The sequence below is a fragment of the Candoia aspera genome, chromosome 1, assembly GCF_035149785.1.
Source record: "Candoia aspera isolate rCanAsp1 chromosome 1, rCanAsp1.hap2, whole genome shotgun sequence".
Classification (NCBI taxonomy): Eukaryota; Metazoa; Chordata; class Lepidosauria; order Squamata; family Boidae; genus Candoia; species Candoia aspera.
This window is the reverse complement of record NC_086153.1, coordinates 187008374-187021317: the sequence shown is the minus strand read 5'-3', so window position 1 is coordinate 187021317 and position 12944 is coordinate 187008374. Positions and strand designations below refer to the sequence as shown.

General features: G+C 42.3%; 1 protein-coding gene and 1 long non-coding RNA gene across 3 annotated transcripts in view; one reads left to right on the top strand and one right to left on the bottom strand.

Moving 5' to 3' along the window:
- LOC134489337 (uncharacterized) overlaps positions 1 to 3404 on the bottom strand; it is a 31697-nt gene extending 28293 nt beyond the window's left edge. Inside the window, exon 1 of the long non-coding RNA XR_010067105.1 lies at positions 3145 to 3404. This is a non-coding gene — a long non-coding RNA (uncharacterized LOC134489337). The remainder of the gene's footprint in view (positions 1 to 3144) is intronic.
- A 4566-nt stretch (positions 3405 to 7970) lies between these two features.
- Positions 7971 to 12944, top strand: part of DNAJC10 (DnaJ heat shock protein family (Hsp40) member C10) — a 33837-nt gene continuing 28863 nt past the window's right edge. Inside the window, exons 1-4 of one of the 2 annotated variants that reach the window (XM_063318097.1) lie at positions 7971 to 8103; positions 9186 to 9293; positions 11094 to 11450; positions 12625 to 12790. In XM_063318097.1, the coding sequence (XP_063174167.1) occupies positions 11226 to 11450; positions 12625 to 12790 (391 nt within the window). In that variant the 5' untranslated portion in view covers positions 7971 to 8103; positions 9186 to 9293; positions 11094 to 11225. Of the gene's footprint in view, positions 8104 to 8657; positions 8679 to 9185; positions 9294 to 11093; positions 11451 to 12624; positions 12791 to 12944 lie in introns of those variants that run through there. The other variant, XM_063318098.1, reaches the window with a different exon arrangement.

Sequence of the window (12944 nt, the reverse complement as noted above, 5' to 3'; positions counted from 1 at the left end):
TCTGCTTCACCAGAGTCCACATGCCGGGGCAAACCCCAGATCACCCTATAAAGATGCTACCCTAGTCACCAGTTCAGTCCCCATCCATCAGACAAGACTCTAGTAATTTGTAGGCAAAATGCTGTGCAAACCCATCAAAGTAGTATGGTGGCAGATCTTCCTGCTGATCATTTTCCACTTGGAAGGCCCCCTTAAATAGTGCTACTGGATGATGATTCACTGATAAAGTAACAGTAGAAAAGTATTGATGCTCTTCCAAGGTGTGGGCTTGAATATGAGCTTGTACTCTTGCTTGGGCATGGTCACTTTTTGTTTTCATCCACTGGCACTCCAAGCATTTACTCTTGTCGCTTCAACTTCTGGAGCAACTGAGCAAACTAAGGAGCACCCTGGGATCAGCAAATAGAGAGGTTGCTCAGAAGCAATCATGTCAAAGGCAATGCTTACCTCCTAACTATAATTCTAACCACACACTCTCCAGAGATTCTTTTTCTGCAGACTGTAAGCTTCTTTTGTGTTGGCTTCCATTTTCATTCAGCTACAAAACTCAATCCCTCTCTTGTGAGATTCTTAAGAACTACAGCTTGGGATCATACTCTGAATTTATCATGGCAAGTTATCTTAGTTTATTTCATTAAATTATTAGTTTAATAATTTAATAGCTTTAAATAACTGAGAGATACTTCCCTCTATGGATGTATTTCAACAATCCAGTTTTCTTACATGCGTATTAATTCAATCATAGTGTTGTATATTTGATTTTCACATAGCATGATATATGAAGAGGGCTGTGTGGTCGGTTTATGCACCGAGGTTATATGTGAACAAGACCACTCTGGTTTGTGCAACAAACCAGATTGTCTGCTTTTTTGTGAAAATGTCAAGGTTGGGAGAAAATCATTGTACCTTTCTTTTAAGCCATTGCTGTCTTGCTGAATGTTCTTTGCTGCCTTGATACAAAGCTTTCTCTCTCTCTCTTCAAGCTAAGACATCTTAAAAAAAAGACTTTGCCTGCACAATTTGTACAGTTTCAAAAGGCTTTATCTATTCACCATGTTATGTCTTTTATTTTTACCTTAGCAAAAACTAGCTATATTTCAGCTTCAGCTGACACTTTATAGCAAAGTTGTAATATGTAATTTTTATGACGTCAAATGGGACCACATGCGCTATGTGTGGAATGTTAATTATGAGCTTGTCAGCTATTAGCATAAATCCAAAGCAACACAGCATAGACTTTCAGAAGAATAAAGATAAATGACCCATCAATATAATACGAAACAATTTTAATACATTCAGACAATAAATGCTTTCAACTAGAAACAGTACAAAAATTGAAAACCACTGGTGTATGTATTTATAATAGTACAAGCTAGTCCTGAAACATAAGCTCAAGGCTACTTTTTCCTAAATGTTCCTTACACTATAAAAACAATAAAGGATTAGACATAAGATGCATTTATTTTGTTGCTTCCCTTTGTCCCACCCCGACAATTCATAACATTTCTGGTTATAAATCTTGCACAGTTTGACAATAGGAGTATGTCCTGAAAACACAGCAGGCCAGTCAGTCACTAAAGGCCTGATTTTTGTCACCCTCAGCCTTCTGGGACATTACATAATAGCTAGGAAGATTTTATACTATGCATCTTTGTTCGTCTTTAGCACTTCTTGCTTTTATGAGCATGTCGGGGAAAGGGTCTAATTTCCAGTAAGCCCCCATGTTTCAAATTTGGAACATATAAAACAATAGAAGAACTTCAGCAAAAACAAAAAAATGAACCTTTTGCAACTATCCTAAAGGGAGGAAAAAAAATATTCAGAAGAAAATTGCTTCTTCCCAGTAACATAACACAAATAGGGTTTTCACTTCAAAGTCAAAATTACACTCATTACATTCTCTTGGAGATTGAGAGACAAGGATAGTTAGCATCAGGCATCTTTGCTCCATTTTCAGAGCCCACTAAAAGGTATTTGTCAATATTATTTCTCTAACATTTTTGAAAAAAACTGAAGAACAGATAAGAATGTTACGTTATAACCAGAGTATGTAATGGCAGAGATGTTTGAAAAATACTGTGAATTTCTTTATTGGATTTCTATTCTACTCTGTAACCAAAAATGTCCTAGGCCTCTTAAATCCATTCAATTAACAACAACAACAACAACAACAAGACTATTTGGATTTACTGTCAAAAGCACAAGACACCAAGGAGAGAAGGGATGGAGAAGGAAGAGAGTTATTATTACTGAATCATGGCAAAGTAATATTTGGTAAATCCTACAATACAATTTTGTCCATCTAGAGACTAAACCCTGAAGAAAGCCAGCAAATGTATTCCTCCTCTGAAAATCCCTCTTGGATTAGTGCATGAAGCATGGAAACAATTGCTTCATCTGGAGCGAATAAAGCAGTGTCAAAACAATGGTGGTGTTTTTTTCCCCCACCCACCCCCCTCTCCTAAGCTCTATTTCTCTAAACTAAAACCATGTTTATTCTCCAGTGCTTGGAGAGGCAATATGCCCTGGCAAGCTGAGTGCAGAATCATTCATGCACTCTCTAGATGCTTCCCTTGCTGTGATAGAAATCTTTATAACTAGCCTGCACCAAATGTCCTCCAGCTTAGAGTCACAGGTATGGGGCCTTGGGCATGGGGCACTTTTCCCTGAACTAGTAATTGTGGAGATGTTTGTTTTTTTAACCCTATTTACTAATATTGTTGGAATATTTTTTTAAAGATCAAAGGGGTTCTTTTTCAGAAAGTTTTTTTTTTCCCCAGAAAGATCTGGGAGTTTTTTTCTTTTCCCCTAGAAAGTGATGCTGGGGGCTTTTCTCTATAGAAAGCCAGCAGCATCTGAAAGCAATCAATAGTTCAAAAATAATCAGAACAAAATCTTTGTACAAATAAACTTCTAAAGGAAAGAAGTTGCCATTACTACTGAATATATCAGAGATGTTTAGCCACATATACAAGTTTCATAGGTTGCTGTCTCTATCCAAACATATTTCAACAGTATCGATTTCCTTAATGGCATATTCAGCAAGAATTGGTTCCTTCAAATGAACACTGAAGACAGGAAAATTAATCATGCAAATCCACTGCCCCCTAACCAGAATATTAGTAGAAAGCTAGCTGCTAATACCTTGCGAGGTCCTATCCAAAAGCCTTGATTCTGGAGCAAGTACACCCTTTTCTTTCGTTGTCTTTCATGGTTTCCTTTTTGAAGATTAAACTACAGATAAATGCTTGTTTTGAGGGAAGGATAGAAGCAAGTCTGCCAATTTCTCAACAGGCCCTCAGAGTAAAAGTTTTTATCTGAAGCATGCTGACTAGAGAGGAAGCGAGGCCATTGAACTCAGCGATTATTTACACCTAAATAAATAGACTTAGGATTTTACTGTATGCCGAGAGGGAGGCTGGAATAGCAAGTAGTGAAAGTGGGAACCCAGCCAAGGATCACGGTGATTGAGATATAACAAATATGCGCCCCTCCATATGTTGCTGAACTGGTTCAAATTGATGGCAGCCATTATTAAGCAACATATGGAGAGACATGGTTCCTCCAGACTGCTCTGTACCCACTTACTGGAGCCTTGTTATGTCTAATAGAATTTACTTCTAAACAAAGTTGAATAAATTGGCAAAGTTTGATTTCACATGGTTTTTAATACTTCCCATCTCAAATTTGTTATATTCTGATTCCACATATTATTTTCTTTCTCAAGTAAGTCAGTATGAAAACATGTACGTATTTTTGTGGGCCTGTCTCCTAATATACATGCATTTTATAAGCATTTGTGCAAGTTATTTTCCATAAATATTTATATTTTTGCTGCACTTTTCTTCAATATTCAGTTTTGTACACTTAGTTTGAATTGTGAACTTCATCACAAAATTCAGGTAAGTTTGGATATCCACTTATACTTGCATACTAGTTTGTGAACAGATGTTTTGATGCGCAAAATGTATAGGCTTCCACTGAATCACAAACACGTTTTCAGTACCCATATTCCTACATAGACATGTGTAAAATTAGAATGTTAAAGAGTCTAAGCTTAATAAATTATTAGTATGAGTTATGTCTATACTTTGCAACCATAGGCACACAAACATACTAGTCAGCATGGTAATGTGCCAAACAGGAGATTTTTTTATTATTATTATAACTAATGGTCACATGAAGGAATCCAGTATCTTAGATATACATTTGATTTCATACTTCATAAAAAAGTTTTTTTCCATTGGAAAACAAATGTGATCAGAGCACCCTCTTGTGTCTAAGCACTGATATTGTCTAATAAAGAAAACTACTTCCCAGCAAGATGCTTAATTGAAATGGATTCTAATCTCAAACTGCCGTCTGTACAATGCCATATAAACCACCTATTTGAAAAAGATGAACTACAGTCTGGCCTGGACTGGATTAGAATCCAAAATAAGTTTCATTGTTAAGAAGGAAAACTGGGGTGGAAAAAATGTATCCTTGGTTAACTTTCTCAAGTTTTGTTTTTGGTTTGGTAACAGTTTTGTTTGGTAAGTTATTTCAAATGAAAGTTTTTCAGCTGTTTACTCCTGAGTAATATGTTTAAGGGAACTTGACTGGAAGAAAGAAGGAAAAAAGTTCATACTTATATATCCACTGCAGGCGTAGGAATTATTTATTTATTTATTTATTTATTGTCCCAAGAGCTGTTAAGTTCTCGAACCAAAATGAGAGCGGCTTTGAAGATACTTAGACATGCTTCAGAATTCTGCCTTGGGTTCCCTACAGTAGACAGCTGAAAACACTAATCAAACTGCACTTACTGCTGTTTCCAGATCTTATGGCTAAAATGTGTAAAGACCTCTTTCAGTAGTTCTGCTTACGTCATCAAGTTCCTCCACTTAACTTTAGTTCTACCTGTGTACAAAGACCAAAACAGGCTTCGAAAAGCTCTGAAAGTTAGCAGGAGTTAGAACTGATCTTTGCAGAAGCCATGGAGATGCTTCAGCAAAATTTATCTTTCTATGTACTTGATCATTTCACCTGGAATAATACTTTCCTCCAGCGTATCAAAGACATCAATGTAATCATCTTATCATTTCAAGAATATCCTGCTACAAATTAAAAAAAATGTCATATCAGATCCCTGTCCTTCCTGGCTGGTGAAGGCAGCTCAGGAGGTGACATGTGGGTGGGTCCAGGTGATGGTGAATTCATCCTTGAGGGAGGGACTGCTTCCAACAACCTTTAAAGAGGTGCTGGTACACCCCCTCCTCAAGCAACCATCGCTGGATCCCATCGTACTGGACAATTTTCGTCCAGTCTCCCACATCCCCTTTTTAGGGAAGGTGGTTGAGAAAGTGGTGGTGTTGCAGCTCCAGAGGACCCTGGATGAAACGGATTATCTGGACCCTTTTCAGTCAGGTTTCAGGCCTGGATGTGGGACAGAAACAGCTTTGGTCGCACTTTTGGATGATCTCTGGCAGGAGCGGGATAGAGGGAGTGCATCCATCCTTGCTCCCCTTGATCTCTCAGTGGCTTTCGATACCATCGACCATGGTATCCTTTTGGGGCAGCTCAGGGAGTTAGGGGTGGGAGGCGTGGTCTTGTGCTGGTTCACCTCCTTCCTCCAGGGCCGGTCCCAGTCGGTGGTGATATGGAGCGAGAGATCTAACCCTCAGCCCCTTCTTTGTGGGGTGCCGCAGGATTCAGTACTCTCTCTGCTCCTCTTTAACATCTACATGAAACCGCTGGGTGAGATCATCTGTCACCACAGGATGAGGTATCATCAATATGCTGATGATACCCAATCATACATCTCCATCCCAGGGGACGTAGGTGATGTTGTGGCCACCGTCCCTCGATGCCTGGAGGCTGTGGGGGTCTGGATGTGGAATAACAGGCTTCAGCTGAACCCTGGTAAGACAGCATGGCTGTGGGTTGGGGGCTCCTCTATATCCAGGAACTAACCATTTTTGGCTCTGGATTGGCATCGCACTGCCCCAGACAGACCTGGTGGGGAACCTGAGGGTTCTCCTGGACTCACAGCTCCTGCTCGAAGAGCTGGTGGCAGCCATGGCCAGGGGAGCATTTGCACAACTTTGTGTTGTGCGCCACTTACGCCCTTTCCTGGATCAAGAGTCCCTCCGGTCAGTCACTCATGCCCTGGTCATCTCCCGTATAGACTATTGCAATATGCTCTACATGGGGCTACCCTTGAAGAGTATCCGGAAGCTACAGATGGTCCAGAATGTGGCCATGCAATCAGTTTTAGGAACCACAAAGACGGCAGATGTAACACCTTCGCTGTGCGAGCTGCATTGGGTGCCAGGCTGCTTCCAGGTCCAATTCAAGGTGTTGGTTACCACCTTTAAAGCCCTACAGGGCACGGGTCCAGGTTACCTGAGGGACCACCTCACCCCCATCACATCGACCCGTCCCACCCGGTCAGGTAGAGAGGGCATGTTGCAGACCCTGTCCACAAGAGAGTGTTGATTGGCAGGGTCCAGGAAGAGTGCTTTCTCTGCGATAGCCCCCACCCTCTGGAATAAGCTACCCCCAAGAGATAAGGCAAGCCCCCACTTTCCTGGCCTTCTGGAAGGGGCTCAAGACATGGCTGTACCACCTCGCTTGGGGTGAGAGGGGGGATAGTTTGTCATGGGGATGGCTGGCACCTTGATGTGGCCTGGGGAATTTTATCAAGACTGCGATCTCACCACCTTGGGTTTTAGACCTCATATTTTATATTTTAGAGTTTTAGTATATTTGTATATGTATATTTTATAATGTATCTCTCTTAATCGATATTTAAGTTTTTACTGTTTTAAATTTGCTTGTGAACCGCCCAGAGTCATTGTTGAGATGGGCGGTGGAAAAATATGATAAATAAATAAATATTGCTGTCCAAGCCAAAGACCAAGCTTAACCAAGCAACGTTACTGTACATGGCTTATGTTGAAGGAGCAAAAATTCAACACCATGTTCTTTATTAACTCTCACTATCCATCCGGACCTAAGGATTTATTTGTTTTCAAGTCAGCAAAACAACTGGGGTCCCCCTAAAGCCTAAGTGGTGACTAAGACCAGGGTACCCCTGCTTCCCATTTCTGGGAGAAAGCTGTTTTTGCCCCTACCAAGAGAGAATCTGTAAACTGGAGTTCGGCCTTCCTCCCCAGCATTAAACAGCCTTCGCTTTGCAAAGAGAATTCCAAACTAAAGGATCTGGCAAGGGTGCCAACTTCTCTTTGCTGTGGGAGTGATGAGCAGCTGTGTGGGATGGTAATGAGCAAGGCTGAGAAAAAGACCACAGCGCTCTCCCTCTTCCCACCCCGCTAATTTGACAGCCATAGCTAGTAAATAACAACAAAAAAAAGAGGGGGGGGGTGAGACATCTCAGATTTATCTGTAGGAAAGACTCCCCCCATCCAAACACCTGTTCTGCGGCCTTAGGAGCAAAACAGGAACTGCCGGCGCAGCTGCCCGCTAACTTTGAACAAACAAGGCTAAAGCCAGAAAGGGGCTGCCGCCCAGACCCGAAAATGGTCAGGGATCTTGCGTCTTTATGGCGTGGAGGTGGCCGTTTCGGCAACTGCTACGACTTGTTAAAGTCCTGGGCATCTCAGGTCCTGCACGGATCAACAAAGATCCCCCGAGCCCTCTCGGTCATCCAATTCCCAGACCGGGTTTGCCACGAGGTTTACTTCGGAGTAAACCCCGCAAGAGATTTACTTAAGAAAAAGCAAACCAAAGTGAGACCAGCTGTCGGGAGGCCGCGGCCTCGCTTAGCATCGGAGCTTACTTCGGAGCAGCCCACCCGCCCTTCCTCCGAAGCTACTTTTTAGGTTGCAGGGATTTGGGCCAAGCACGGAGACTGGAAAGAGGAAGCCCCCAAGGTGCCTCCACCCTGAGATTTCCCTGGGAGATTCGGCGGACGGAGCAGCAGCCACGTCAGCCTCCTTGTCCTCCCAACTCCGCCCGCCGCCGCGTCCGGTCGCAAGCCGGATCCGCAGCCTCGCTTCCCCGTCTTCGCCACCCCAGGCTGCTCCGCGCGCCTGCCCGCTCCCGGCTGCAGCTCCTCCGCGCCGGCGCCGGCACCAGCGGGAGGGAACCCGGCAGCAGGTAAGGCTCCGTCTGCTTCTGCCACCGCCGCCGCTCCTCCTCCACCACCCGCGACCCGGGAAGGCTCCAGAAAGCTGGAGCTGCGAGGCGCCCTCGCCTTCCGGCTGCCCCTGTCTCCGCCCAGCTCTTGCGAGCGCGTCTCCCCCCTTTCCTTTCCCGTCCCCTTGTTGGAGGGGTCGATTTGCCTCTGCTTCCCCCACGTTTTCCTTTTCCGCTCACCAGCCCCTATTCTTCCCCTGGGCTCAGGCCTGCCTTCCTGGCCGACGCTTCTTTCCACCACATCCTCCGCGGCCCGGGCACGTCTTGCTGCTTTTTAATCCCCGCCGCGGTTCCTGCAGGGAGGCTTTGCCCTGTCCTCAAGGTTTTAGAAGCCCCTGGAGCCCTTACATTGTTTCTCGAGACGCGGCTGCCTCCCCTCGCTACCCCCTCCCATCCCTTATTGGTGGCTCTCGCTTTTTTGTAAGAACTGGCCAAGGGTTTAGCAATTACAATGGGATTTTGGCTGGTTTCCCTTGGTCCCTCCCCTGGCTTGAAGAAGTTGTGGGAGTCAGCAGTACAACTCTCTCCTCCTCAAGGTTGTGTAATGTAAGAGTCAAAAGTAAGAGTCCTTAACCCAAATTAAGGTTAGAGAAGTTGGAGCTATAGAGAGGACCAGCATCCATAATCCTTTGCCATTGTCTTTGCTGGTCTGGACTGATGGGAGTTGCCCAAAGATATTTCTGGATGGCATCAAATTGCACCCCCAAAGCACTCTTTGTACTACTTTTATTTCATATTTCACCAGTTTCCCACAAAGTCAAGGTGGATCATTTGGAGCTTCAGAGAGGGGCAGGGCCATACCTGCAGGACTCAGATTTACTAAGTCGCAAGAAGATGGCAGCTTTGTTAACATTTTTTAAACTATTTTTAAAGGGCCAAGATGGCAGCTTCTTGGCTTTCAGGCCATGTCCTAGGATGGAGGAACATTAATATTAATACTTAATGTAGCACACTTATACTTCCCTTGGCTTTTTTCAAAAACATGTTTCTTAAGATTTTAGTATATGGTCTTTTCACTCATTCGCTTGTTGATTTCTCCACAGGGTGAACTATATGTGAGAGTATCTGCTCATTTCCTGCAGCCACACTTCACCTCAACCTTGTAAAGCTGCTTTGCTAGGGGTACTTATGTCTTTGAATCACAGGAATAAGTAGATGAGCCTTTTCCTTACCATGCAGGCATCCATTCTTGGCAGGGCTGTGGCTCTGCATGCAAAAGAGCCCAGGCTGAGAAAGTGTCATGGAGAACTGCTGATAAATCACCGTATTACTGGACTAGAAATGCTAATTGCCTTAACACTCTAATTTCATTAATCCATGCACTGAAAGCTTCACAGTTAGATTGTTGTAATGCACCATATGTGTGTTTCTGCTTGTGCTTGATCTGGAAGTAGATGCAGAATGCGGTGTTGGGGCACCAAATGGAGCACTTGGCTAGGCACGGGGTGTACCTCTGCTGAAGTAACTGTATTGACTCCCAGTTAGTTTGCTGTCAGCTCTTCCAGGTAAACCAGACAGGAAATATGACTAGATGAACTAATTATTGTAAGGCTACATTAACAGGATCTTACAGGTCTAAAATCTCCTGCCCTCCCTATTTATCGCTTGAGTGGTCAGGGCGGGTCTTTCCTAAGTTTCTTTAGACCGTTACCTTCTATCGGACTCCCTTTCCTCTTATCTGATTGTTCTCTAGGCAGCATCTCCTCCCTCTGCTCTCCAAGGTCTCACATTCCATCATATTTACCAAGCCAAATTCAAAATTTTGATTTTGGCATGCAAGAGTATAAATAATCTGGGACCGAGATATGGATCTCATCAATCACCAGGGAAGTCCTCTTGCAAGCGCTGGGGTGGCAGAATGCCATTTTCTGGGTACTCATAGTTGGGCTTTCTCTATGGTGGCCCCTACTTTCTGAAATGATCTTCCTCCTGAAACCTATTGGGCATCTACATTTCATTCATTAGATACCTATTGAAAATTTACCTCTTCATTTAAGCCTTCCCTGGATAAATGTTATGGATGAATGGTTTTATTTTCTTCTGTTTTTCATATTTAGATTGTTTTATTACATTTTATGATTGTATTTTAATAATACATTAATAACTGATTTGAGACATGGGTTGCAATATAGAAATCAGTTGAATAAATTAAAATATAGGGCAGCTTCCTAGGTTCTTGAAAGCCCCTAAATCCTTCAACTTTTGAATTTTATTTACAAACAGTTCCTCCCTAATTTATGGCAAACCTTGCAGGCCTTGAACTGGCCCACTGAGAGAAGACATGTTTCTGGTTTTCTACATTTTCTATAGGGTTGGGAATAATGTCCTCAAGTTAAAGTAGTATAAATACCATCTCTGCCTTTCTCTCAGGAATAATTTAGTACATGGGGGCCATCTGATTCCAAACCCAATTAATTGTCTTTCTAGCCAAGTGTTGGCAGATTCTTTTGCAGTGGACTTTCCTGTTACTTGCTTCATGGTTCCTTAAACTGGAACTTTCTTCCAGATGTATGCTCTATCACATGTTATGGAGTTTTTTTTTTCTTCTTTCTCTTATGATTGGATACTCCTAATATACTAGGTTAAAATGTACTGGTTTATTTTTCACTCAGTCACAGTCATAGCTTCTTCTGCTCACCCCAAATGAAATGCTCATTTTTGTACTTTTGTTGCACTGTCTGTTATCATTATTACACTATCAGTGCAGGATATTTTGGCCCAGGAGGATATGAACAGGTTACAGACTTAGCAACAGAGGAAGGGAATGAAATTTGAGGAAGGACATGTTGTTCCAGTTATGTGTCTTTATAAGCTTAGTTGCAGAACAATATAGAAACAGCAGGGTTATGTTGAAAGCTCCACAGAAAGCTGGAGGAACCACTGAGGGGAGCTCATATCATGCATTTGCTGTAGAACATAGAGGATCTAAAATCTGTTTCTTGTTTTCCTAGGCCCAGTCTACTTAAGAAGCATAAATGTCTATGCCTGGATTATGACAGCAAAAATCCTAAAAGAAGCTTCTTCAAATATATGCAGTTCTGGTTACATCAGAGTGAGATCTATTAGTCTGTTCTGAAGTCTACATGGCTAAGATTTTCAGAATGGAGACCTTGTTTCCCAAAAGACAACACATCAGAGACTTTAGAAGACTTGTCTCCTTTTCTTTCATTTTAATATGGCTAGTAGCTTTAGTTGATCCAACTCAAGACTACTATAGTTTACTTGGAATATCCAAAGAAGCAACAAGTAGAGAAATCAGGCAAGCTTTCAAAAAGTTGGCTCTAAAGCTGCATCCTGATAAGAACCAGGTAGGTAGGCTTGTCAGTGAAGTGTTTTCCTATTACCTAAGAAACATACTGCAGACTTTTAAAATCTCTATCATGTTAGAATGATACATGTTTAATGATTAATTAGTATAATTGTTTTTAAAAGTTTAGTACATTATGTTACACGTGTAAAATCTTGAGCTCCCTTTATAACTGAAAGGGGAAATACCCATGAAACTCTTGCAACTTCTGCAGTAAGCACTTCTTTTTCTTTTTTTTCTTTTCCTGCTTCCAAGAAAGCATTTCTCTTCATATTCAACCTGGCGCTTTTTGATTTTGTTAGACTACAACTCCAGAAGTTGCAGTCAAATCCATCTGATTATATAATCTATATCTTCAGGCTGAATAATAGCAGATCCATCAAATATAATGCAGCAAATTATGAAGACGCCTGATACGTCCCTTATTTTGCAGTCGAAGCCCCAGTCAGCCGTCAAACAACTGACCACTCTGACCCATACTCTGCATGCGGTTCTATAAAATGGGCAGCTTGTGTTCATTTTGGAATAAGTAACACATTGTACAGGGTTGCTGTGCAATGTGACATTCCTTACTTGGATTAGGCACCCAACATTAGGATCTGTCTTAACACTGTGGGTATAATATTTGTTCTGGTTCAAGCTTGGATCCTGAAAACACTGGCCAATACTGGGGAGGAGAAGGTGAGTTTCCTGCCTACCTCTCCTTAGCAGACTTTCAGGCTCTCTGAGAAGTTGCCTGTGTGGTTTGGGGGCTGTAGATAGAGAAATAAATGAAAAACAAAGTTCAGGAAGAAGCAAAATCCTACCAATGTGTAGGAACTTAGAGTTCATACTATACTCATCATCGATTCCTCATGCTACAGCTCCCTCTACTTAGAAGGTTCATCAACACCCCACTCAGCCCCACCCTGAGAAGGTTTGGGATGCCACTAGTGGGGCTGTAATAGGACAGACATCTTCTGCCTGTCACAGCCCTTCCTGCCCAGCACGTCTGAGAATCCAAGGTAATGGCTTCACCTGAAGTCAGCAAAAATGTAGCGAGCTCTCTCAGTAGATGTATAGATAAGTTAAAAAATCAATACAGTGCCGATCTCAGAACATTTTTTAAAACTGAAATGTATTGGGCAGGTTTCAATATCTCAATGTTTAGTTTAACACCAAAGCTCTTTCTCCAGAACAATCCAGAGGCACATGACAACTTCTTGAAAATAAACCGAGCGTATGAAGTATTAAAAGATGAAGATCTGAGAAAGAAGTATGATAAATACGGTGAGAAAGGTCTGGAAGATCACCAGGAAGGAGGTCGCTATGAAAGCTGGCACTTTTACCGCTATGATTTTGGTAAGATACTTTCTTGTTACCTGTTATTTCCCTGTGCCCCACTTGTAAAAAAAAAAGTCAAGAGGCCTTTTTTGGCCCTAATCTGCACACAAAGAGGTGGAGGAATATTTTAGTCTTTCTTTCTTAATTAATTTTATTTATTTATTTTTATCCC